The sequence below is a fragment of the Delphinus delphis genome, chromosome 6 (genome assembly GCF_949987515.2).
Source record: "Delphinus delphis chromosome 6, mDelDel1.2, whole genome shotgun sequence".
Classification (NCBI taxonomy): Eukaryota; Metazoa; Chordata; class Mammalia; order Artiodactyla; family Delphinidae; genus Delphinus; species Delphinus delphis.
In genome coordinates this window covers 50,027,435-50,050,909 of record NC_082688.1, presented here as the reverse complement: position 1 = coordinate 50,050,909, position 23,475 = coordinate 50,027,435, and the positions used below count along the sequence as shown (strand labels likewise).

The 23,475-nt window shown below is 43.8% G+C and overlaps 1 protein-coding gene and 1 long non-coding RNA gene across 5 annotated transcripts in view; one reads left to right on the top strand and one right to left on the bottom strand.

Moving 5' to 3' along the window:
* The window catches only part of TJP2 (tight junction protein 2), a 134,154-nt gene that overhangs the window by 47,001 nt on the left and 63,678 nt on the right, over positions 1-23,475 (top strand). For 2 of the 3 annotated variants that reach the window (XM_069540768.1, XM_060014646.1), the window contains one exon: positions 1,643-2,271. The exons of the other annotated variant lie outside the window; for it this stretch is intronic. In XM_069540768.1, coding sequence (XP_069396869.1) covers positions 2,212-2,271 — 60 coding nt within the window. In that variant the 5' untranslated portion in view covers positions 1,643-2,211. Of the gene's footprint in view, positions 1-1,642; positions 2,272-23,475 lie in introns of those variants that run through there. 3 annotated transcript variants of the gene reach the window in all.
* LOC132427314 (uncharacterized) lies at positions 5,760-10,928 on the bottom strand. Of its 2 annotated transcripts, XR_009519872.1 has the most exons (4): positions 9,376-10,928; positions 8,617-8,792; positions 6,466-6,636; positions 5,760-6,082 (listed from the first exon to the last, which is right to left on the bottom strand). It is a non-coding gene; the product is annotated as an uncharacterized lncRNA (long non-coding RNA). The 2 variants fall into 2 exon arrangements; XR_009519871.1 differs by lacking the exon at positions 9,376-10,928 and having other exon boundaries at positions 8,617-8,818.

Below are 23,475 nucleotides of genomic sequence, written 5' to 3'. Positions count from 1 at the left end.
TCATCATTTGGAGTAGTGTGATGCAATAGAACTTTCTGCAATGATGGAAATATTCTATATCTACACTGTCCAATGTAACCACTGGCCACATGTGGCTACTGATTGAGCACTGGAAATGTGACTAATGTGACTAAGAAACTGAATTTTTTGTTTCCTTTAATTTCAGTTAATTTTTAAAAATAAATTTATTTTATTTATTTATTTTTGGTTGCATTGGCTCTTCGTTGCTGTGCGCGGGCTTTCTCTACTTGCGGCGAGTGGGGGCTACTCTTTCTTGTGGTGCAGGGGCTTCTCATTGCAGTAGCTTCTCTAGTTGTGTAGCTCAGGCTCTAGGCGGTGGGCCTCAGCAGTTGTGGCACACAGGCTCAGTAGTTGTGGCTCGCGGGCTCTAGAGCGCAGGCTCAGTAGCTGTGGCGCACGGGGCTTAGTTGCTCCGCGGCACGTGGGATCTTCCCAGACCAGGGCTCAAACCCATGTCCCCTGCGTTGGCAGGCAGATTCTTAACCACTGCACCACCAGGGAAGCCCTAATTTTAGTTAATTTAAATGTGTTCAATAGTCACATGTGGCAAGTGGTTATCATATTGGACTGTAGAACTCTAGAGAGAAAAAGGAAATCACTCAGCAGATATAATTGCTACATTCTGGGTTCCTTTGTTCCTCTTTAAATGCTTAGTGGTGTAAGCTCATGTCACTAAGGTGTGACCAGTTCACAAATGCTGCCATTGTTATTATTTGTCCGAACCGCCTAATTTGGGAAACATTTTTTAAAAATGGCTCTTTCATCAGGAGAGTAACACCTTACATCAGGAATACAGCCAAAACGTCTAATTCTGGAGACTTGAAGGAAAATGGGAAATGTTACTCACAGTGCTTTTTATTCAGAGGTAGGCACTTAGCCATTCCAAAGGAGGCCAGAAGCCTCACACTTTCAGAGAGGCATCTGCTGTACTTGTTTTTCCACATAAACTGCCAAACTTGTTTTGATTAGGCAGGAAGTCAAGCAACTTTTCAGGGAGAGAGCCCGGCATCTGTATCTTGTCAGCTGGTCAGATCAGACCTTTTACCTTTTACCTTCTTGTGAGTGTAGGCCGAGTTTCGCTTTTCAACTTAAGAGCAGGATGGGCCATACTTTTTTCTCTTACAACATGGTGTCCTTAAGATTTCAAATCCACCATTATATTTTTAATCAGTGTACCTGTTTTGATTCTCCAAATAATTTACATGCCCTTAAAATAAGGAAACGTTCATTTATCGTGCACAATTCTTTATACATAGAGGACTCTAAAACGAATAAATGTACTGAGTTGAATTCGATGAATCCTGCCTGATAAGCATTTGTGACCTACTTTTTTAAAGAAAGCCTTTGAAAAGCTGGTGATGGGAGAGGAGTTTTAATCGCTTTACTGGAGTTATTGGAAATGTGCCAAAAAAATAACCTGGAGTGCATTTTTCTCAAAAGTCGTGTTTTAAACGTAGGGGTACAGTGTGTGTGTGTGTGTGTGTGTGTGTGTGTGTGTGTGTGTGTGTGTGTGTGTGTGTGTGTGTGTGTGTGTGTGTGTGTGTGTGTGTGTGTGTGTGTGTGTGTGTGTGTGTGTGTGTGTGTGTGTGTGTGACTTTTCGGTTTCTGCAAACCTCTCCAGAAAGGGTTCGTACAGGATGCGCACGCGACCTTGACGGAAGAACCCGTGGACAAACAGGCCGCCCAGGGCTCGCTGCTACACGCAAACTTGCAGCGCTCCCCCGGCGGGCGCCCGGAGCCGGACCTGCTGCTCGCAGAGCTCGCCGCGGAGCGAACCATCAGGTCCGCCGGTGGGGGGGTTGGGTGTCGGGGCCGCGGGACGCTCTGTCCTCAGGATCCCCCTGCTGCTGCCGCCCTCCTTCGTCCCCGGCCGGGAGTCGCGCGTGACACGGCCCTCTGCGGGCCCCTCGAGGGTGCGGCGCCGGCGAACCCTCCCCCGGGTCGTGCGGGGGTGGTAGCGGCCCGTTTGAGAGTTTCCCGGGCCAGGCGGCGGGCGCAGAGGCGCTGCCTCGGGCCGGGGGCGGGCCGACGCCGCGACGAGGGGGGAGGGACAAAGGGGTGGGTTCCCGCGGGCCGGCACCTGGCTAAAACCCGGCCGCGGGTCGGAGGACTGACCTGACGCCCAGAGGAGAAGGAGGAGGTGGAGCCGGGTCCTGGACCTGCGCGACCACGCGGGACCCTCGCCTGAAGATGCCGGTGCGAGGAGACCGCGGGTTTCCACCCCGGCGGGAGATGTCAGGTTGGCTCCAAGTAAGTGCCCTCTTGCGTCCCGCTTGGTTGGGAGAAGGGTCGCGAGGACGGGGCATGGGAGCGCGTGGTGGGCTTCCCAGATAAGCATTAGGTGGCTGGGATTCTCCCATCCGGAGGTGGGGTTGAGGGCAGGGACTAGGTTTCACCGGACAGGGGTGGTGGCTCGTGGCCTCCAGGGCTCCTGGACCCTTTTCTCTGTTCTCTAAAGTCACTTGGATTTCAGGTTAAGTCGGAAGTAGGGAAGACTGTCTTGAACTCTGTCTTGGATTGGTGCTACTTCGGAGGCATCTCGTTGTTCCTGTTGTGTCGCCTGCCCTATGCCTTTGTGTTTTCCTTCTCGGTTTCAAACCGCACTCTCTACTTGATGCAAAATTACAGGCGTGTGTGCGTGAGACAAACTGACAACTCTCTGGAGACCAGAATCCTCTCTTTCCCTTTTAATCAGTTGCCTCTGCAATATAAGTAAAAGTTATTTGCAATAGGGAATGGATATGTACTCTGGTATTATCTTACCTGTCACCAGTTCCTTTTCTTTTGTGTCTTCATTTGTAAAGTTTGTGCTTTACACAGTAGTTTATTTTAAGTTATAAATAATCAGGGTTTTGACTGCAGGGTTTTAACATTCTTGAAATGTGGATGAACTTGGGAGGGAATACTCCAGGGCTTAGTAATGGAAAGGAATACAGCCTCCCACCTCTATTTTAGCTTCAGTTCTTAGGCAGCGCTGCTTCCTTGGCAGCTGTCTGGCCTGAGTAATGGTTGTGGTTTCCCTGCAGTTCCCAGCGTAGACTCATCCCATCCTAGAAATTGCCCTCCCTCCCTCCCTCCCTCCCTCCCTCCCTCCTCCCTCCTCCCTCCCTCCTCCCTCCCTCCTCCCTCCCTTACTCCCTCAGCTAGGGGAATCGCAGCAGAGAAGAGGCCCTTTTCCTCAGATCTCTAGGTGGTCTGAGCTGGGTGCGCTGACAGTCACCTTGGGAGAACAGGTCCACCTGTGTCAGGATTATTCCTGGGAGAGAGAGTCTACATGCAAACCTTGGAAGTGGACCATTTTCATTTTAAGTGAGGAGTTACTAGTAGTGATTGCATTTGTGGCAAAGTGCCATTTAATATCTTGCCTGAGAGAATGAAATATGGTTATTCAATAAATTTTCATGAACAACTTCACTTCACTGTGGGAAATACAAATGTTAAGAGTGTGCCTCTACCACACTGTCTTGTTGGGGAAGAATGCAAATAATTAAGACTCTGATGCATTCCAATTAGAAGCAGGAACAGGATGCTGTAGTTTCCCCTCTCCGGGGAGACTAGAGAAGGAGGGTGCTTTAGTAAGGCAACAGTGGCTTTTGAGGTGTTTCTTGAGCTTTTTCAGAGCTGCTGTCAGAGATTGATGAAGGGAGATTGTTTTCCCCCTGAGTTGCTGCTGCAGCTTTTTCAGGACCACGCAGCTGATAACTTAATGAGCACCCACTTGTGCCGGTCCACTGTGAGCAGGTGGGGTACAAGATAAGCAAGACTCAACTTCTCCTGTCAAGAGTCTGTTCCATCTGAAAAGTTTAGATGTTTTTTAAGACTCTGCAAACTCTCTCTGCTGGGATACCTGCGGCTTACGGAGGGAGTATGCGATACAGATGCACACTCTGCAATACAGAAATGCAACAAAGTGTGGGTTTGTTCCGTGCACACTCCCTTCAGGGTTTCTTTTTGGGAAGAAAGTTTGCCTTTGAACAGATACCTTACAGGGTAAACCAGTCTAGAAAATGGGGCTAATAACACGTCTCATAAGACGAGGACTGAGTGAAATGACATAGGGTGCCTGGCTAGTGGATGCTAAGTAGACAGTAGCTAGTAGTCATCCCTCAGTATCCTGGGATGGGGGGGAGAATGGTTCTGGGACCCCCCTCGGATACCAAAATCCAAGGATGCTCAAAGCCCTTTATATAAAATGGTGTAGTATTTTCCTCTAACCTAAGGGCATCCTCTTGTACACTTTAAATCCTCTCTAGGTTACTTACAGTACCGGATACAATGGAAATATTATAGAAATAGTTGTAAATACAATGTAAATGCTGTGTAAATAGTTGCCGGTGTGTGGCCAATTCAAGTTTTGCTTTTAGGAACTTTCTGGAATTTTTTTCCCCCACTGTATATTTTTGATCCACAGTTGGTTGAATCCTTGCATATGGAGGGCCAACTGTAATAAGAACCAAAACAGGTGCTGAAAACTCTTAAGTGCTGGGCTCTGGGTTACTAAGCACAAAAAGGAGGTACCAGGTATGTTAGGGCAGTTGCTGAGGGAAAGAGCAAGAGATGCGCACACTCTCTTGAAAGGCTTTAAATGCCAGGAAGAGAACTTTAAGAAAAAGAAAAAGTCCCAGAAATCCCTAATGTATTAATGACTTGACTTTTCCTATAAAGAAGTGAACCAGTTTCCCAGTAAACAGGGCTACCCCCCACACCCTACACAGGGAATATTACTCTTTTGGGGGCTCTCATATGCATAAGACCCAAAATTTTTTAGCATCACCCCCTGGGGAATTCCATTTGCAAGGGTTTCTGCCTACATTTGTTTAACTTTTAATCTGATTCTTTGTACATTGACAAAAGGTCACAGCCAGACATTGCTCTTATGCTGGAGAAGTGCCTGGGAATTCGAGGGAAATGATAAAATCCCTCCAGTGACTTTTTTTTTTTTTTTTTTTTTTTTTTGCGGTACGTGGGCCTCTCACTGTTGTGGCCTCTCCTGTTGCGGAGCACAGGCTCCGGACGCGCAGGCTCAGCGGCCATGGCTCACTGGCCCAGCCACTCCGCGGCATGTGGGATCCTCCCGGACCAGGGCATGAACCCGTGTCCCCTGCATCAGCAGGCAGACTCCCAACCACTGCACCACCAGGGAATCCCCCTACAGTGACTTTTGAGCTTAGCAAGGTTTTCTCTTCTGAAGGCTTTCTTTTTAGGAGACAGAAAAGTTTTTGAAACTAGGCGGGGCCACTGTAGTCCTGTGTACTGTCATATGTTCCGTAGTTAAAAGTTATGCAGATTTGGCTGGGGTGTGGCATGAGGTGTGGGAGGGGCTGGTGGGGTGAAGATTCAGGAAGGGTTAGTAATCACGCTGAAACTTTCGACATACCTCTACCAAGAATATGAGCCATCCGGGAATTCCTTGCCTAATCCCTAAAACAAATCCCATTGAGGAGCTGTGGCTGCAGATTAGTTTATCGAGGTTGAGAGCTGACACCCTATCAAATGCCTCATTGGACAGACTCTAAGCAGTAATGGGGGCCAACAAGTGCTGGCTGGAATGGCCTTGGACCAGCCAGCCTTGGTATTGAGAGGCATTTTCCATTGAAAATTGGGTGGGTGCGGCAGAATGATTATCTCATGTGTTTTACTGAGTTGTTTCTTCATCCTAAATCCAAGGGGCAGGGGCAGAAACATACAGTCAGACAGAAGTCAGATTCAACACCTATTTAGTGGGTTAAAAACTTCGATGTTTTACATGGACTTTTTTTTTTTTAATTTATTCATTTATTTATTTTTGGCTGTGTTGAATCTTTGTTGCTATGCATGGGCTTTCTCTAGTTGTGGTGAACGGGGGCTATTCTTCACTGGGCTGCATGGACTTCTCATCGCGGTGGCTTCTCTTGTTGCAGAGCACAGGCTCTAGGCGCGTGGACTTCAGTAGTTGTGGTGCGCAGGCTCAGTAGTTGCGGCATGTGGGCTCTAGAGCAGAGGCTCAATAGTTGTGGTGCACGGGCTTACTTGCTTCGCGGCATGTGGGATCCTCCCGGACGAGGGCTCGAACATGTGTCCCCTGCATTGGCAGGTGGATTCTTAACCACTGTGCCACCAGGGGAGTCCCTACATGGGCTTTTCTAAGGTTAAAAAAGAAATATTCCCTAAAACGATTTAGAACCTACTTCGTCCCCACAAGAATTTTTATGACGACCCTTGTGAGAGAAAGCTCGTATAGCTAGCAAATTTATGAGGGTCTGAGGTGGCATTCCCATTAAAAATTTTGCAAAACCTGTATAACAGCAATGGAGAAAAGTTATCAGGCACTCAGTCCTAACATCCGGTATTGGCAATAGCTAGTTCCAGGTTTGAAGGAACCTGGAAACCTAGGAAAGCAGTCGATTAACTTTGTACACTGCCTATGGCACCGTGTGAGGAAGAGAGTTCTGAGTTGGGAAGTACCTGCTTCCGCTTTTGCAGGTTGATTAGAAAATGCCCTTCTTGGAACTTAGCATCTGACTGCTAGAGCCTGGGCAGGCCTGCATGGGCCTTCCCATGACGGTGACTGTTTCGTTCGGGTTTTTTAAGGGGGCTCGCGCCTCCATCATCCAAAGCTGTGTCAGTCTCGATAACCTGTGAACTCAAAAGGGAGACTCAGGACTGTCATACTGAAAAAATGCCTATTAAATTAAACATTTTCTCTGCCTTATTTGCTGCCTTCAAAACAGTGTTGTTTCCAAAGTGTGCTGTGCAGACAGATTTACAGGTGGCACAGGGAGGGACATAGCCCATTCTTTAATTACTGTGCATGACCCTTGTAGTTCAGGACTAAAAAACATAAAGCCGGTCACCAAACTCATTTATTTCATGGATAGATTGCTTCGAATGAGGCAAAAATAAGTATGAAATAAAACGGTGAGTTCGACTTAAGAAAAATAGTACAGGATGAGTGGTATGAGAATAAGGCCAAAACTGTGAAGACAGCCCTTGAAATCAGATTTGGAAAATACTCTCAAAATACGAGTGTGACGCTTAGGTATGGAGAGCTAGGTGTACCTCAACCACACCTTAAGGAAAGTCGGACACAGAATGGCCCAGAAAAGCCAGGAAAGTTGAATTTGATGGACTTTGTGTCTTAATATGTGCATCTTGCTCTTGTCCACCCAGTTCTCTTTTCTGTTGCTGCAGACAGTGTATTCGTGAAGCTATTTAATGTCTTCCCTAAGTCTCATTCCTTTCTTTGCTTCCCGCAAGCCATTCTGCAATTTTAAGGTCTGTTGGTGTGACATTTGTGGTAGGATAGAGTGAAAAGGGGGAAATGCTTTGGCACTCCTGGGGGACATCACTCTGTTACCAAGCGTATCTCAGTCACCATCCGTCAGCGCCTAAGAATACAGAGACCCAGGCAGCCTCACACGTAATGCATCTAACTCTTTAAAAATGGAGCTTTTATTGGGTCTGCAGAATAGGCTTTAACAAGGATTGTTGTAGGAATTGGAAGTCTTGAGGTAGGAAAAAAGAAACCCTGCCGTGACCTGGAGAAATGAGCAATTGAAGTTCATGTTCATGATAGGTGAATAAAACCACAATAGAAAACACTTTGCTTCAGTCAGCAGAATCCCTAATTGTATGTGTGTGCATACTCTTTATGAGAAGTCCTAGGCTTTCAATTAGTAACTTTAGTCATTTAAAATCACTACAGATATTTGTTTAGTGCCCCTGCCAGATGGTTAAAGTTAAATCAGGTCTTTAACCTTAAAAACATAATGCAGCTTTTCTTAGTCACTTATACACCATTGTGTGTTGCAAACCATAGCAGTATAAATTTCTGTAATAATGAATGTTTATTTTTACTTTCAAACTAAATATTTAGCCTGATTAGAATGTTCATAGATTAGAGGTTCTATTTGTGTTTCTCTTTCCCCATCATTGTGTGTGAGTGTTGAGGGGTTGGAGAGTTTGGAGGGTGGCAGGAACGGTAATAGTGGTGAAAGACCCTTGATAGATCCTTTGAGAGTAAGATATTTGTTGGGTGTTACATAGGAAGCTCTACTGACCCCAGAATTTCAAATTATACCATTAATTATGGCAAAGACTTCATGTCACATCCTTGAATACAAATGTTTACTGAATTTTACCCATATGCATATGTAAACATGGATTTCAGAGTTAATATGATAATTATTATTTGTATTGTAGACTTTACTCAGCCAACACAATATATACATTATGTTCACAAGAGAAAATGACATCATCTTTGAAAACTAATTATAGTATGCTTCATCTGACACCTGATATAAGCAAGGGACTAAATATATAGCTATATATTTATAGTTAGTGACAATATAGTTAGTGACAAGTCAGAGGCATTTAGAGAGAATATATGTAATACATTGTGGGAGAGAATTATTGGGATAGTTTGCTGGTCGGTAAGAGTTATTAGGCTGTAATTAATAGATAATGATTAGAATCCAGTTGTATCTTTGCCATTGTATGTGTTAGAAAAACCTTTCATAGAGATGAGAGGACACTGCAGATACTCTAGACTTTGTCACTTAGTTGAAGTTGAACCGGGGAAATACTGCATTCTAGTCATCAGTAGGATTTACTGACCTTCTCTTCTAAGACTTGTAGCTTCTTGGAGCTTTGTTCTTCGGAGGAGGAAATAATGTTCCAAGTGTAGCTGTTTGTTTCCATTCGCTGAGAGCCATTTCTTATAAGGGAAGTGTTCCAAGTCCTAGGCTGTGGGGTTCCTTCTCTGCCTCCTCTTGCCCGGAGCACCTGAGAGCCTGGGTGGCGGGGAGAAGGGGTGATGTACCTGTGTGAGGCAAGTAGCCCGTTCTCAATCCTAGGAAGGCTGTTGCCAAACATATCTAGCAAAGCAGAATGAAATTCTTTGAAGGAGTTAGTATTAGCAAAGCTTGTCCGGACTTCCCTGGTGGCGCAGTGGTTAAGAATCCACCTGCCAATGCAGGGGACACGGGTTCGAGCCCTGATCCAGGAAGATCCCACATGCCGTGGAGCAACTAGGCCTGTGCGCCGTAACTACTGAGCCTGCACTATAGAGCCCACGAGCCATAACTACTGAAGGCCGCGCGTCTAGAGCCCGTGCTCCACAAGAGCAGCCACCGCAATGAGAAGCTCACGCACTGCAATGAAGAGTAGCCCCCGCTCCCCGCAGCTAGAGAAAGCCCGCGCACAGCAACGAAGACCCAACGCAGCCAGAAATAAATAAAAGTAACGATTTTAAAAACCCGATCTTTAAAAAAAACAAAAAACAAAAAACTCGTCATTTCTGCTTTTGAAAAGAATGAATAGTTTAGAAGAAACTTCCTGGTGAGCTCATTTTTAGAAGTCCAGTTTCTCCCTTACCCTTCTTCACTCGGGCTGAATCATTTGCCTCCTGGCCTGTGACAGGTTAGCGTGCACATGCCAGTGTTTATTCGAGCCCTTATCACATCTGCCACATGCCAGTCATTTCCCGTCAGCCGTGAGCCCCTCCCTGGTCTGAGTCATCTTGGTCACCCCAGAAGCTGACAGGGCACCAAGCACATGCACTAAGTGTTGACCTCATTGTACTGACTTGATCAGAAGGCTTGTTGCATAAACTAGTAAGAATTGAAGACATTGAGAACTTAGAAAAGTGGATTCCTGACATTGATATAGTGAGTGGATGATAGTTTGTCCATAAGAAAAAAAAGGTGTAGAATTTTATACAGACCCTTTCTTTAATGGTGTATAAGCTGTTCTACGAATTAGCTTGGTGACTTGAGCTAAGGCGTGTAATTCTAGTTCTCAGTTTCTTTATAGGGAAATGAATAATTATATTTGATCAACTCTGAAGTCTTTTACAGTGCTTAAGATTCTGAGTGTTTGGTATAAAGCCTAGAGAATATTCTAGGTAATTTCTGTTGGTTCATGCCATCTTTAAGTGCTTCCACACTCCTTAAACAACTTGTGTGTTTTCTTTCTCTCTGTTTTCTCTTTTAAGAAGAGAGCCAATGCATTCTCTCTGCAAAGCAACTTCCAAAGAGTGGCTGTCTTGTTTAGCTCATGAAGTGATGGAAAGATCTATTATTCAGTTGCAGCTTAAATAATGTACCAGCTCAGTGGGTGCTGAATTCTCTTCCTCACTCTGCAGCCCCAAGCCAGCAACTGCAGCCATCTCCCAGGGCTTCCTGAGAATCGTTCTTTCTCCTTCCTCTTTCCCTCCATCCTTCCTAGTAAAAGCTGCATCCTGGGAGCCTCCAGCACCCCTCCTTTCCCCATGGACTCCTCTCCCAGGGACCGCATTGCCTGTAACACGAGCACGGAAGGTAAGGCAGGCCTGCCACTGGGAAGCCTTTCTGATTTGTTCTTCACAAATGCGCTGAAGACGGGCCTCCTGGTGACTGTCGCAAGACCTCATTCACTGTTACTGACTGATGTGAAGTCACTCGCCAGCAGCCATGTTTCAGGGTTACCTCAGGCACATCAAAGTTTTTCTGCCTAAGTTCAGGGAGAGCACTTCGCCTGCCTTGGCCCGGTCTGTTTAGTGTCTGGGTGAGTTTTGAGAGGGGAGAGAGATTTGTGGCATCTCAGACACCCATTGAAATTTTCCAGAAATGGAACGGGAAACATTCATGCTTTTCCTTCTGGCGTTATTGTTAAGTGTCTAAAAACAGTCAGGTGGCGACACATTGCAATGAAGAGGCAACGAGTTCATTTTGAACATCGGTGGCCTTCTTTCTAGCAGAACCTAATTTGGATTTTAATCAAAGGTCTGGGAGAAGTATTTGGTCTGCTTATACTGCTTAAGCGCACAGTTTGCAGATGTCTTTACTCAAGAGTCAGGAAGAGGCAGGAGAGGTAGACTCAATTTACCAAAGAACTGAGGTGAAAAACATTTGCCTGAAACTGAGAAAAATTTTCCTATGGGAACAGTGGTATCCTGGGTCTGTCCTCCAAAGCCTGCTTACTCACAATGGAGCTTTTTCTATATTATTATTTTTAATTTTTAAATTGAAGTATAATTTACAGACAGTAAAATGTACAACTCTCAAGTGGAGAGCTTGATTTTTTTTTATTGTAGTAAAACACAATAAGATCCACTATTTTAACCATTTTTTTTCTTTTAACGTCTTTATTGGAGTATAAGCTTTACAATGGTGTGTTGGTTTCTGCTGTATAACAAAGTGAATCAGCTATACGCGTACGTATATCCCCCATCCCCTCCCTCCCAACCTTATTTTAACCATTCTAAGTGTGCCCTCAGTGGCATTTCATTGTGGCAATTAATTGCAGCCACCACCACTATCCAGTTGCAGAGCCAGATGAACTTTTACGTGAATGTATTCACCTGTGTGATTACCACCTAGATCAAAAAATAGAACTTTCCATCACTCCAGAAGGTCCTCTTGTCACTTTTCCAACTGTTCACCACCCCACCCACAAGGGAACCTCTCTTCTGACATCTCTCACCATCCTATAGCCTCGCTTCACCTTGAGAGGATCTGTATAAATGAAATCAGCATTTGGTGTCTGGTTTCTTTCCTCAGAGTAACCTTTGTGTTGTTATACAATTCAGTACTTTTCTTTTATTGCTGAGTAGTAAATACTCCATTTGTATGAATTTACCAGTTTTGTTTATCCATCCTTTTGTTGACGGATATTTGGGTTGTAGTCAGGTTTTTGTTTTGTTTCTATTATGGACGAAGCTGCTATGAAAATCACCTATAGCTTGTTCTGTGGGGTTACGCACCCATTTCTTTTGTGTAAATTCCTGGGAGTAGAATTGCTGGATCATGGGTTGGAGATAGGCTTACCTTTCACTCTGTGTGTTTAACTTTCATTTTGTGATGTTGAAGTCAGGCAGACCTGGGTGTGAATTCTTCTTGTCCTGCCTGCTTACTTGCTTGGCCTTACGCAATTTACTTTTCTCAGGTTTGGTTTTCTCAGCTGTGAAATGGACACTACAGACCCTCTGGGTCAGGGTTCCGTGAAGAAAACAGACATCATTCTAGCTAGTTCAAGGAGAATGAAACTTAATGGAGAGAATTAGGTGCCTACAGAGCAGAAGGGCCCATTGCTAGTCTCTGATTTGCCCCCTAGAAAGTTAGAAAGCTGCTGCTGCCCTGAGCCAGGACCTCCAAACAACCCTGTTACTGTCTCAGCCTCTGTAGCCCAGAGGAGGCTGAAATGATAGGGAGCTTGGAGGTAACTGCAAAGCTCAGGTCTGGGAAATCAGTTTTTGCCTATGACTGCTGCTACAGGAAAATGAGAACAAATGGCATCTGCTTCCCTTCATCCTTTTAGATCTTAAATAAATACTTGCACCTCATTGGTACCCTGTTGGCAAAGGGATTGGGGGCTTCTGGTCTCTGGGACTAGGGGAAGCTGAGTGCCAGCAAACAAAAGGCATAGATGCCTCCTGGGGTTGCAGTGGCAATTTAATGGCAGGGGTTATAATTTACTTGTATCATCATTATTACTGAGGACTGCTTTCTATAATTCGTGTTCAGAATTATAGAAATCAGTCCTTTGAGTTTATAATCACCTGCTGGAGTGTGGATGCTACCATAAGTCCTACCTGTCACATAAGGTATTGTTTCTCTGAAGGGCCTCAGATTCTCAACTGCTCTGTGATTCTTGGTACTTTTCTATATGAGTAAGCTTGAGAAATTATAGTTTGCTAGCCTACAAGTTAATACAGACTGAGAAGTAACTTGATTCTAAGAGCTGCTGCTTTTACGTATAACTTTATGAAACTTAATGAGTATTTTCTTTTTGAAGTCATTTTGATTTATTTGTTTTTATTTTAATTTTTGAAAAATTTTATTGATGGCTTCCCTGGTGGCGCAGTGGTTGAGAGTCCGCCTGCCGATGCAGGGGACACGGGTTCGTGCCCCGGTCCGGGAGGGTCCCACATGCTGCGAAGCGGCTGGGCCCGTGCGCCATGGCCGCTGAGCCTGCGCGTCCGGAGCCTGTGCTCCGCAACGGGAGAGGCCACAACAGTGAGAGGCCCGCGTACCGCCAAAAAAAAAAAAAAAAAAGTTGATTTACAGTGTTGTGTGAGTTTCAGGTGTACAGCAAGGTGATTCTGTTATACATATATATAAATATATATACTCTTTTTTAATATTCTCTTCCTTATAGGTTATTATAAGATAGTGAGTATTCCCTGTGCTATACAGTAGATCCTTGTTGGTTATCTGTTTTATATATAGTAGTGGGTATGTTTTAATCCCAAACTCCTAATTTATCCCTCCCCTGATTTGTTAGTTTTTAATAAAGTAAAAGGTGATATATAAATCCGGTTTATAGATGGGCTGAAGAGAATGTCCCCTTTTCCTCCCTCTGTCTTATCTTTTGACAAGTTAAATGGTAAGAGATTCAGTCTTTATCCTATTTTGTGCCTCAAATCTCATGCTGACAGCACGTTCTAGTCTACCAAAACATTGGCAATAGTGACTGTCCTACTTCTACTTATTTGTGAAGTATGAGCCGTAATGTATTGTTCTTGAAACATTTAAAAATATAGCCTCAATTTTGGCAAAATCCTCCCTATAATGATGTCTCATATGGAAAGAACTGAGTTTTTCTTATTTTAGAATGTCTGTGAATCTTCTCTCTCATTCGAATAATTTTCCCTATGACCCTGACTGATTAGGGACCTTACTATTATTGCTTTCAGGAAAGTAGCTAGAAGCAGACTGGCCAAGCAATTTATTGATTAATATTTTATTTTAGGCTTCTATCTACAGTGCTACTTCTGAAGACTCAGAGAAATTTGAAGCGATAAGGAAAGCATATATTCTAAGGGCCAAGATAAGCATGAACAGTAACTTCATTTCAGCCACTTGTTTAGCAGTTAGAGTGAGCTGGTTCTGTGCGAAGCTTGCTTAAATTTGAATGTGCTAGAAATATATTGACAGAATCTCCTGTTTTATCTCTTTTTCGCCAGACTTATCCAGTCGGCCAGGACTAACAATGGATGTCCAAACAGTTTACAGTGGCTAATACAATGCACAAAGGTTTTCTTTGTTTGGAGAGTGGAAAATAGAGCTGAAGGGGAGCTTCTTAAGGGCACTGACCTAATTCGCTGCTTCAACAAAAATGATTGGTTATAAACATGTAGGTATTTCTGATCCAGGTGCCTATAAATATTTCAGCTAGTAGTGTTACAGCCTGAGGAAGGGCCGTGTGGTGCTGCTTTGTGTATTTTTGTAAAATAGCTTTATTTTTATTTGACAATATCCTTTAAAATTAAGGAAAAAAAAAAAGTCAAGTTCTGGCATGAGCTGATATTCCACAGAAGCTAGGGAATTAAGAAAGGCTGCTGGCATTGCATCATCACCCTCCTCAGTCCTTGAAACCTCATATTTGGGGACTGGTTAGTCATCTGCTTTTTAAAGATAAAGTTCCTCTATAAAATGTGGGGAAACAGAGCTTGGTTAAAATTAAAATTAGTTTGGGCATTGCTAAATTTTCTGAATTTCTTAAATTTCGTGGTTGTGATTTACTTTGTCCAGAAATCATACATCGGTGATGGTTTTGCTGTTTATTACCACAGAATATTTGCAGGCAGTATGCACTGTCTTAAAGAATCTCTCGCACTTATTAATAGAACAGGAGCCAAGGAGAGTACACATGTCACTGGGCGGGGGTGGGGCGAGGAAGCTCACTTGGCTTTAGCTGTAGTAATAAGCTCCAAGGAACAATGGCATTGTTGTTCTCAGTTGTCTTTGAGTGTGATTGGATGATCACATATAAATGTTGGCCTGATTGGATTATATCCCAGTAATGAACTGTCCTGAGAAAACAGCAGTCACATATCACTCCAGTCACCAGATTTGTCCTTTTGGCTTTATATACGGGATAGTGATTTATGTAGCCAAGTGCCCTGGCAACTGGGGTGCTGTCATGTCCGTCTGTCTGTCTCTTTCATCTCTTCCAACTTGGGTATGTTGGCTCTATTTGTGTAGTCTGCTACATTGGATAGGTTATTATCTTCCTGAGAAGCCACGTAAGCTTTTTGATTGGGTTGAGCTTAGTCAAAACGAATGCTTGGAAAACAGTGAACTGCCAAAAAAAAAAAAAAAAAGTCCTCAATTAGATGTAAACTTCAGTGCATGTGTTTATCCTTTCGGAAGAGCAGTGTGTTCTTCACGAGGCCTGGATTCTGCCTAGTGTTGGGAGGAGGGTCACTTTTAATGTGGGGGGTTGATTGTGAGTTCTCAAGGGCAGGTCTGATTCTTGGCATTACCAGTCCAGGCATAGAATAGTTACTCATTAAATGAAGGAAGGTGAAAGGAAGAGAATGGAGACGGTAAGTCCTAAAAAACTGAAACGAGATTGGCCTGGGTATGTTTTCTCTTGCCTTGCTGTGTTCCCCCCTACCTGCCCCTCCCCCAAAAAAGCACTTTGTAGGTAGCTTGGAGACTGAAGCTGCAACATTCCATTCCATTATTGGACCAACAAATGTAAAATATGCATTAATGGAGTTTGTAGAAGGGCTCTGAAGCTGTGTCCTTGATTTTTGCCAATAGGGGTGTGTTGGGGGTCGGCTCACTCAGCTCAGTTCCCAAGTGTCCATCAGAACTCCTGATGTCTCTGTAAAATGCCTAATTGTGAGGGGGCCCAGGACACAAAGTAAGATGCAGTCAGACCTTTCTGTAGTGAAGTGGTTGATGCAGTGTTAGACCCTTGGTACAGATCTCACTGAACCCTCCCAACCAATTGGGGGTAGGTGTTAAAACCCGACTTTTTTTTTTTTTTTTTTGCGGTACGCGGGCCTCTCACTGCTGCGGCCTCTCCCGTTGCGGAGCACAGGCTCCAGACGCGCAGGCTCAGCGGCCATGGCTCACGGGCCCAGCTGCTCCGCGGCATGTGGGATCTTCCTGGACCAGGGCACAAACCCGCGTCCCCCGCATCGGCAGGCGGACTCTCAACCACTGCGCCACCAGGGAAGCCCCTAAAACACGATTTTATAGGTGAGGACACCAAGGCTCAGAAATGTTAAGTAACTCGTCCAGCATCACATAGTTTGTACGACAGGGAGGGAATTTGAGCCAAGGTCCCTTTAATTTGAAACCTATAGGTGCTTTCAACTCCCAGCCTCTGCTTTTCAGAATCATATGAGCAGAGAAATAAGAGGGAGAAGCTAACGACCCTCTGTTGATCTGAAGGATTTTACACATTATCACTGAAAGTATACAGAAATTTTTTCTTCAGGGAATCATGAGTCACAATGAAATATCAGTGTTTTTAAGAGATGTTTTCATTCTTCAGTGACCCATGTGTGTCCATTACCGTAGGATGCCCCAAAGACGCTAAGGTGTGTAAGACACAGCTTTATGGGGAAGTAGATTTCATAGACAACTAGTTAAAATCATAATTTTGTTATAGAAATATTAAGACTGTCTTGTCAAGTGAGAGAGAGTCCACTGTCTTCAAGTCCACAGCCTCTAGTTAGAAATGACTGTGTAATCCCATCCCACAGAAAACAACAATTGTAATTAATGTCAAGAAAAACTGGTTGTGGCTACAAAGCGTCTGGATTGTGGAATTCGAAAGAATGTTCATCTTTGATGTGCTGTGTTTGTGAACTTGCCTGTTAAGGATCAGAATTCCATCAGGAGTTTCATCAGGGTCAAAGTACATCTTTTAAAAAAACACCGAGAGGTATAGGTTACCAGGCACTCACACTTTAGTGGGAAGTAAGTCATCTTTTTCTGATATCTAGCTGAGACTGAAAGCATTGATACAGTGAGAGTTTGGGTTGGGGATAAAGGTAGAGAGGGAATTTGGGAGCCAGAACATTTTTCTGATGGAGCAGACGTTGTGTGTTGGGAGTTCATCTTTGAATGCTTTGGGGTAGGAGGACCTTGAAAGCCAGAGCAACCAGCAAGGGGTAGAAAGAGCTAGAAAGGCTCCAGATATAAACTTTGTTTCTTCCTGTTCCCCCTGGAGTCTTATTACGGGTGCTTTTGTCTTTTCCTCATTGCCTCACTGCATGGCTTTCTTCTCCCAGGATCCAGAATTGATGAGTTTGATGAGCTTCCATGGACCGTCTAATAAGATTGACACAATTAGAAATGCTGATTCTTGGTTCTAAGTTCAGCCCTGACACAAGCTGGATATATAGAATTCTGACCAGATTCTAATTCTGACCAGATTCTAAGTCAGACTTCATGGTGGGCAATGGAAACTTCTAGTGTTTTCACGTTCTCTTTAAATTTGTCTTGGGTTGTGGGTGCCGCACCCTTACTGTCTTTTTGTGAGGGTACACAGACAGCAGCCCAGCTTGAGGTCGGGAGCAAAGGTTTTTACTTCTCTGTGTCCAACACATCTCCTCATTCTTGCCCAATAAGCGTGTTGATAACGCGCCTCCCTGTAGTTAATCATCCACTTGGAGGATTATCTGAAGCAAGATTCTGATCTCAGGCCAGTTTCCCCTGTGGTATGTGATTGGAAATTGTGAACAAGTTCAGATTTTTTAGGTAAAATATAACCAGAGAAGTTAAGTTGCTACCAAAACCAAGTGTACTTCACTTTGTTTTGTTTTGCTTTTTAAAAAGTTTTTGGCTGCATTGGGTCTTAATTGCAGCACGTGGGATCTTTCTTTGTTGAGGCATGCGCGGGATCTTTCGTTGCAGCGCTTGTGCTTCTCTCTAGTCGTGGCGTGCGGGTTTTCTCTCTCTAGTTGTGGTGCACAGGCTTCAGGGCGCGTGGGCTCCGTAGTTTGCGGCACGCGGGCTCTCTCTTTGAGGTGCTCGAGCTCAGTAGTTGTGGTGTGTGGGCTTAGCTGCCCCCGCGGCACATGGGATCTTAGTCCCCGACCAGGAAGGAACACGTGTCCCCTGCACTGGAAGGTGGATTCTTTACCACTGGACCACCAGGGAAGTCCCGAGTTCACTTTGAATTGACCTAACTTTTGTATTATGTACCAACTAAAAACTTATGCCTTATTAATTAAAAAAAGAAAAGAGGGCTTCCCTGGTAGCGCAGTGGTTGAGAGTCCGCCTGCCGATGCAGGGGGCACGGGTTCGTGCCCCGGTTCGGGAGGATCCCACGTGCCGAGGAGCGGCTGGGCCCGTGAGCCATGGCCGCTGAGCCTGCACGTCCGGAGCCTGTGCTCCGCAACGGGAGAGGCCACAACAGGGAGAGGCCCGCGTACCACAAAAATAAATAAAAAAAGAAGAAGAAATGAAAGAAAGAAGCAAACAAAACAGGATTATCCCCAAATAGTGACTGGGTGCTGAGTATAATTCTAAGGCTTACTGAGGATAGAAGTGAAAACCAAGGTGAAGGAAAGCAGGAATCAAGAAGTGTGTGCACCTCCCTGTGTGCTGCTTGTGAGCACCTCGCTGGCTAAATGTGGTGCCTTGCTTGGTGAACAGACACCTGCACATCTGTTACTAGTCAGTTATTAAATTTTGCATAGGTGTGGACTAGGGGTTGGCACACTATAGCCGGCTGCCTGGTTGGGTGGTTTTTTGGGTTTTTTCCTGCCTGGTAGCTAAGAATTGTTCTTACCTTTTTTTAATAGTTACATTTTAAGTTGCTATATAAGTATCTCTTTAATATCCTCTACTTGCAAAGCCTAAAATATATACTATGTGGCCCTTTAAATAAATGTTTGCTGGGCACTAGTTTAGAACTTCCGGAAGCAGGATGCTTGGTTTCTAGGCAGTTTTTCTGCCATCTGGGTATAGGTATGTCAGATGCTGACTTATGAAAGGTTCTGGCTTCATGAGGACACTCTTGTCCAAGGTCCCCCTTGGCTATGGGAAAGCCAGATGCAGAAGAGTGTGGATCTTAGCACTGAAGGGCTGGTTTGCTTCTGGTTTCAGTCTCGGAAGGTGACTGGTAACAGGCCAGTCGAGAAATTATGAGTGTAGACTTCCTCTGGTTAAGCAGTAACTTAAGTACAAGAAAGTATGGAGAAAGTATATGTCAAAGCTCATTTTGGTTTTAAGATGTTGAAAGGTCATAAAACTGAGATGTCCCTCTACGATAAAACATGTGTCTGTGTTTTGGACTTTCTTATTTATGCTCTGCATTTCCAGCTTTGGAACAGATAATGTTTGTCGCATTTCTAAGTTGTTGGCTATTTCATTTCCAAACAATTCATTCTTTCCTGTGGCTGGCGGGCGGGGTGGTGGGGGCGGGGAGACTTCAAAGATATGATAAACCACCGTCATGGTCAAAGTCGTGAAGAAATGTAACGCAGAAGAGGAATTAATGTTGTTTTTCCAACTCAGGGGATTTGGAAAGGCTTGAAGCTGATAGATCAGTGACTGATACCCCAGTTCAGTACACATTCACTGCCATTGTTCTCTAGACTATTCCAGGCCTTTCTGTATCCTAAAAAAGGCAACCTTTGAGAGTGGGGACTGTGTTCTATGTTGATAGGCCTTTGTTTTCAAAGCCTGAGTCATAGTAGATACTTAAATGCTGAATGACTAAATGCTATCTATTTCCAAAATCTTTTATTAAATGTGTATCATACTGCCTTTTTTTAGAGTGAGATTAATTTAATATAGGAAGTACTCTTCATTTGTGTGAAACTTTCTGGTTTGTAAAAACTTCCACATAGGGCTTCCCTGGTGGCGCAGTGATTGAGAGTCCACGTGCCCATGCAGGGGACACGGGTTCGTGCCCCGGTCCGGGAGGATCCCACATGCCGCGGAGCGGCTGGGCCCGTGAGCCATGGCCACTGAGCCTGCGCGTCCGGAGCCTGTGCTCCGCAACGGGAGAGGCCACAACAGAGAGGCCCGCGTACCGCAAAAAAAAAAACAAAAAAAACAAAAGAAACTTCCACATAAAATTCCACTTGATCTTCTCAAGAACCCTGTGAGGTGGGTATTAACACCTGAGATGTTCAGCAAACTTAGAGGTTTTACAGCTGCTTAATGACAAACCAAGAACTCATCCACTGACAAACTAGAACAGCTGGAGAGAGCTCAGTGTGTTGTGTTGTTGTCTGGACCCTGGCCCCAGCCCTCCGGGGAAGCAGAAGCCTGAGTCTTCTGGCAAATGCAGTAGAAGTCCTTACCTGAATTTTCTTTCAATAGACAGGTTTTGGTTGTTGCCTTTCTTCAGACGAGCACTTTTTTTTTTTTTTTTTGGCCGTGTCTCGGGTCTTGTGGGATCTTAGTTCCCTGACCAGGGATTGAAACCTGGGCCCTCAGCAGTGAAAGCACTGAGTCTTAACCACTGGACCTCCAGGGAATTCCCCCTGATGAGCAGTCTTGATGGTGCAGTTTGTTGCCTTGGTCCTTTGGCTTATTTTGGTGTCTGCATCCATTTCTCAGAATGCCTGGTAAACATTCCTGTTTCCTGCCCTGATAGCAGTTTCTTGCCCACTCCTAAATTATGTACTTGCAGAGGTGGCTTTGGAACTTGGCTTAGAAATTATGGTTTGCTTTATTCTTTCCTCACAGTATAAGGGGATCTTGACTGGGGCTTAAACCCTTGGGTGGGCCCTGGGCTTCAGCTGCCCTGAGAAAGCCGTTACTGCCCTGGGAATTCAGTGCACCTCTCCCTTACTTCCTTCTTCCCACCTCTTGTACCCAGTAATCTACTGGGGCTATTGACCTAGGCTTAGATTTCTTCCCTGCTTCTCAGTAAAATGAGGAATTTGGACTCAAATATATAAAACTACAAATCCACTTGTGCTATTGATCTGCCTCAGACTTTTACTTACTTTACTCATAAATGAGACCGAGATCCTTACTGAGACCCAGGCTCCCCCATCTGCCTCCCTCTTTGTGCCTCAGCCGTGGTGGTGGTCTCCTGTCTTGTCCTCCCTCAGTGGGTTGCATTCCCTGTTTCCACGGGGTCAATAAGAAGGAAAGCCTTCCCTGATGTCCCTGGAGAGGCCAGTTCTTCCTATTCTAGACCTTTCTGTACTTGCCTTTTAAAGCACGTGTCACAGTTTTAGTTCTACGGTTGCTGACAGGCTCCTTGATTTACAGCTGGGCCCCCATTAGCCTGTAAGCTCCATGAAGGCAGGACCTTGTTTATTTTCCTCACTGTTTAATCTCTAGTGCTCAGTACAAAGCCTGGCATGAAAAAGGTGTTTAATAAATATTTATTGAATGAACCAGTGAATGGACTCCACATTCTACGTGAAACTAAATCCTGTAACTTTTTCTCCTGGAATATGTTCCACCATACCAATTAGGTCCTGTGATTAACAATTAGAAAGTGCTGTCTTCTACCTTCCAGATGGTTTAAATTGCTTTGACTATCCCACAACCAGAGCAGGGTCAAAAACCTCATAGGATGTTAATTGATTGTAATATCTAGTAGCTTTTTAAAAAATATTAATGAGTGACAAATAAAAGTGTAATTTTCCTCTTTTAGTTTTCTCCCTCGAGTTGCAAATGTACCTTGCCTCTTATAAAAGCTATAATGGTGGGGTTTTATTGTAATTTTTAAAGTTTGTTTCTAATCTCCCCGAATTACGTTTTGAAGTTTTAAATTTGAAACAGCAATCTTTTTTATTTCTGCATCATTGCGCCACCTAGTGGGTTATATGTTTGTTACTATGCGGTGGCCTTTGCTGATTTCCTAATAACCACAAATTCCACAAAAGGGAAATGTTGGGTGCCTTTTTATGCTTTAAGATCACATACAATTTCTGCCAACAATTTATGTTACTAGGCATAGACAGGTTTTTTGAGAGGAGCTTAACATTGTTTAATTCAGAATTTAAAAAATAATATTGACTTATATCTGAAATTTCCCATGTCACCAATAAAGGAAAACAGTGGCAAAGAGTGGGGACAGGAGGGTGTCCTACACATTTTTTTATGGACTGTCCATTCAACTCAGTTTATATAATAATGCCATACAAGATACTAGATCAAAGAATGTGGTCCCTTTCTAAGTTTAGCAATAAGGCTGTCTCAAACATCTGAACTTTTTCTTTCAATTTTGTCATGAGAAGAAAAAATTAGAAGCCTAACTATTTAGGTACAACTTGCTTCCATTTCATCTGCTCTGTTTTCTTATTAAGTCAAAATCATTAGTAAAGCTTGCTGATGTGCATTTTCATTATTTTTAATAACTTGCTTGGGCTCCCACCTTTCATTGGTGTGGGAGCTGGATGTAGGAAACCTCACCTTTCCCCTTCCTGTCTCTAGTCTTTACTGTCCCCTCCCCTGAATGGAGTGTATTCTTGAATAACCAGGTGGGTCTTTGTTTTCCTCCGTTGATTCCCTGAGATACAGTGCACACTCATTATTCTGAATGTACCATGCAAGTACACATTCCATTGTCAAGTTTATGATATTTAAAATGTACAACAAATATACAACTCAACAACAACAACAAAAAACCCAATCAAAAAATGGCAGAAGACCTAAATAGACATTTCTCCAAAGAAATACAGAAGGCCAATGAAAAATACAGAAGGCCAATGAAAAGATTCTCAACATCACTAATTATTAGAGAAATGCAAATCAAAACTACAATGAGGTATCACCTCACAACAGTCAGAATGGCCATCATTAAAATGTCTACAAATAGCAGATGCTGGAGGGGGTGTGGAGAAAGGGAACCCTCCTCCACTGTTGGTGGGAATGTAGGTTGGTGCAGCCATTGTGGAAAACAGTATGGAGGTTCCTCAGAAAACTAAAAATATATAGAATTACCGTATGATCCAGCAATCCCACTCCTGGGCATATATCCAGACAAAACTATAATTCAAAAAGATACATGCACCCCTACGTTCATAGCAGCAGTATTCACAATAGCCAAGACACGGAAACAACCGAAACGTCCGCGGACAGATGAATGGATAAAGAAGATGTGGTACATATGTACAGTAGAATACTACTCAGCCATTAAAAGAACAAATGCCATTTGCAGCAACATGGATGCAACTAGAGATTATCATACTAAGTGAAGTCAGTCAGAAAGAGAAAGACAAATACCCTATGATATCACTTACATGCAGAATCTAAAATATGACACAAACGAACCTATCTATGAAACAGAAACAGAATCACAGACATAAAGAACGGGTGGTTGCACAGGGAGAGGGGGTTGAGGGAGGGATGGAGTGAGAGGGTGGGGTTAGCAGATGTAAGCTATTATATATAGAATGGATAAACAGCAGGGTCTGACTGTATAGCACAGAGAACTTTTATTCAGTATCCTATGATAGACCATAATGGGAAAGTAAATTTTAAAAAGTATATATATATGTATAACTGAATCACTTTGCTGTACAGCAGTAATTAACACAACACTGTAGACCAACTACTTCAATTAAAAAATTAAAAAAAATAAAATGTATAACAAGTACTTAGGCAGTTAAAGCCATAAATTATAAACTTTGAAATCTCATCCATAGATTAACGATTTAATAGAAAATTATTGTGTCTCTTACTGAGAGCTAGTTAAATTAGTGTTTTCAAAGGGTCATTTGCTAAGTTTTATCGATGTGCCTACAGAAGGAGTTCAAAATATTCTTTGCCC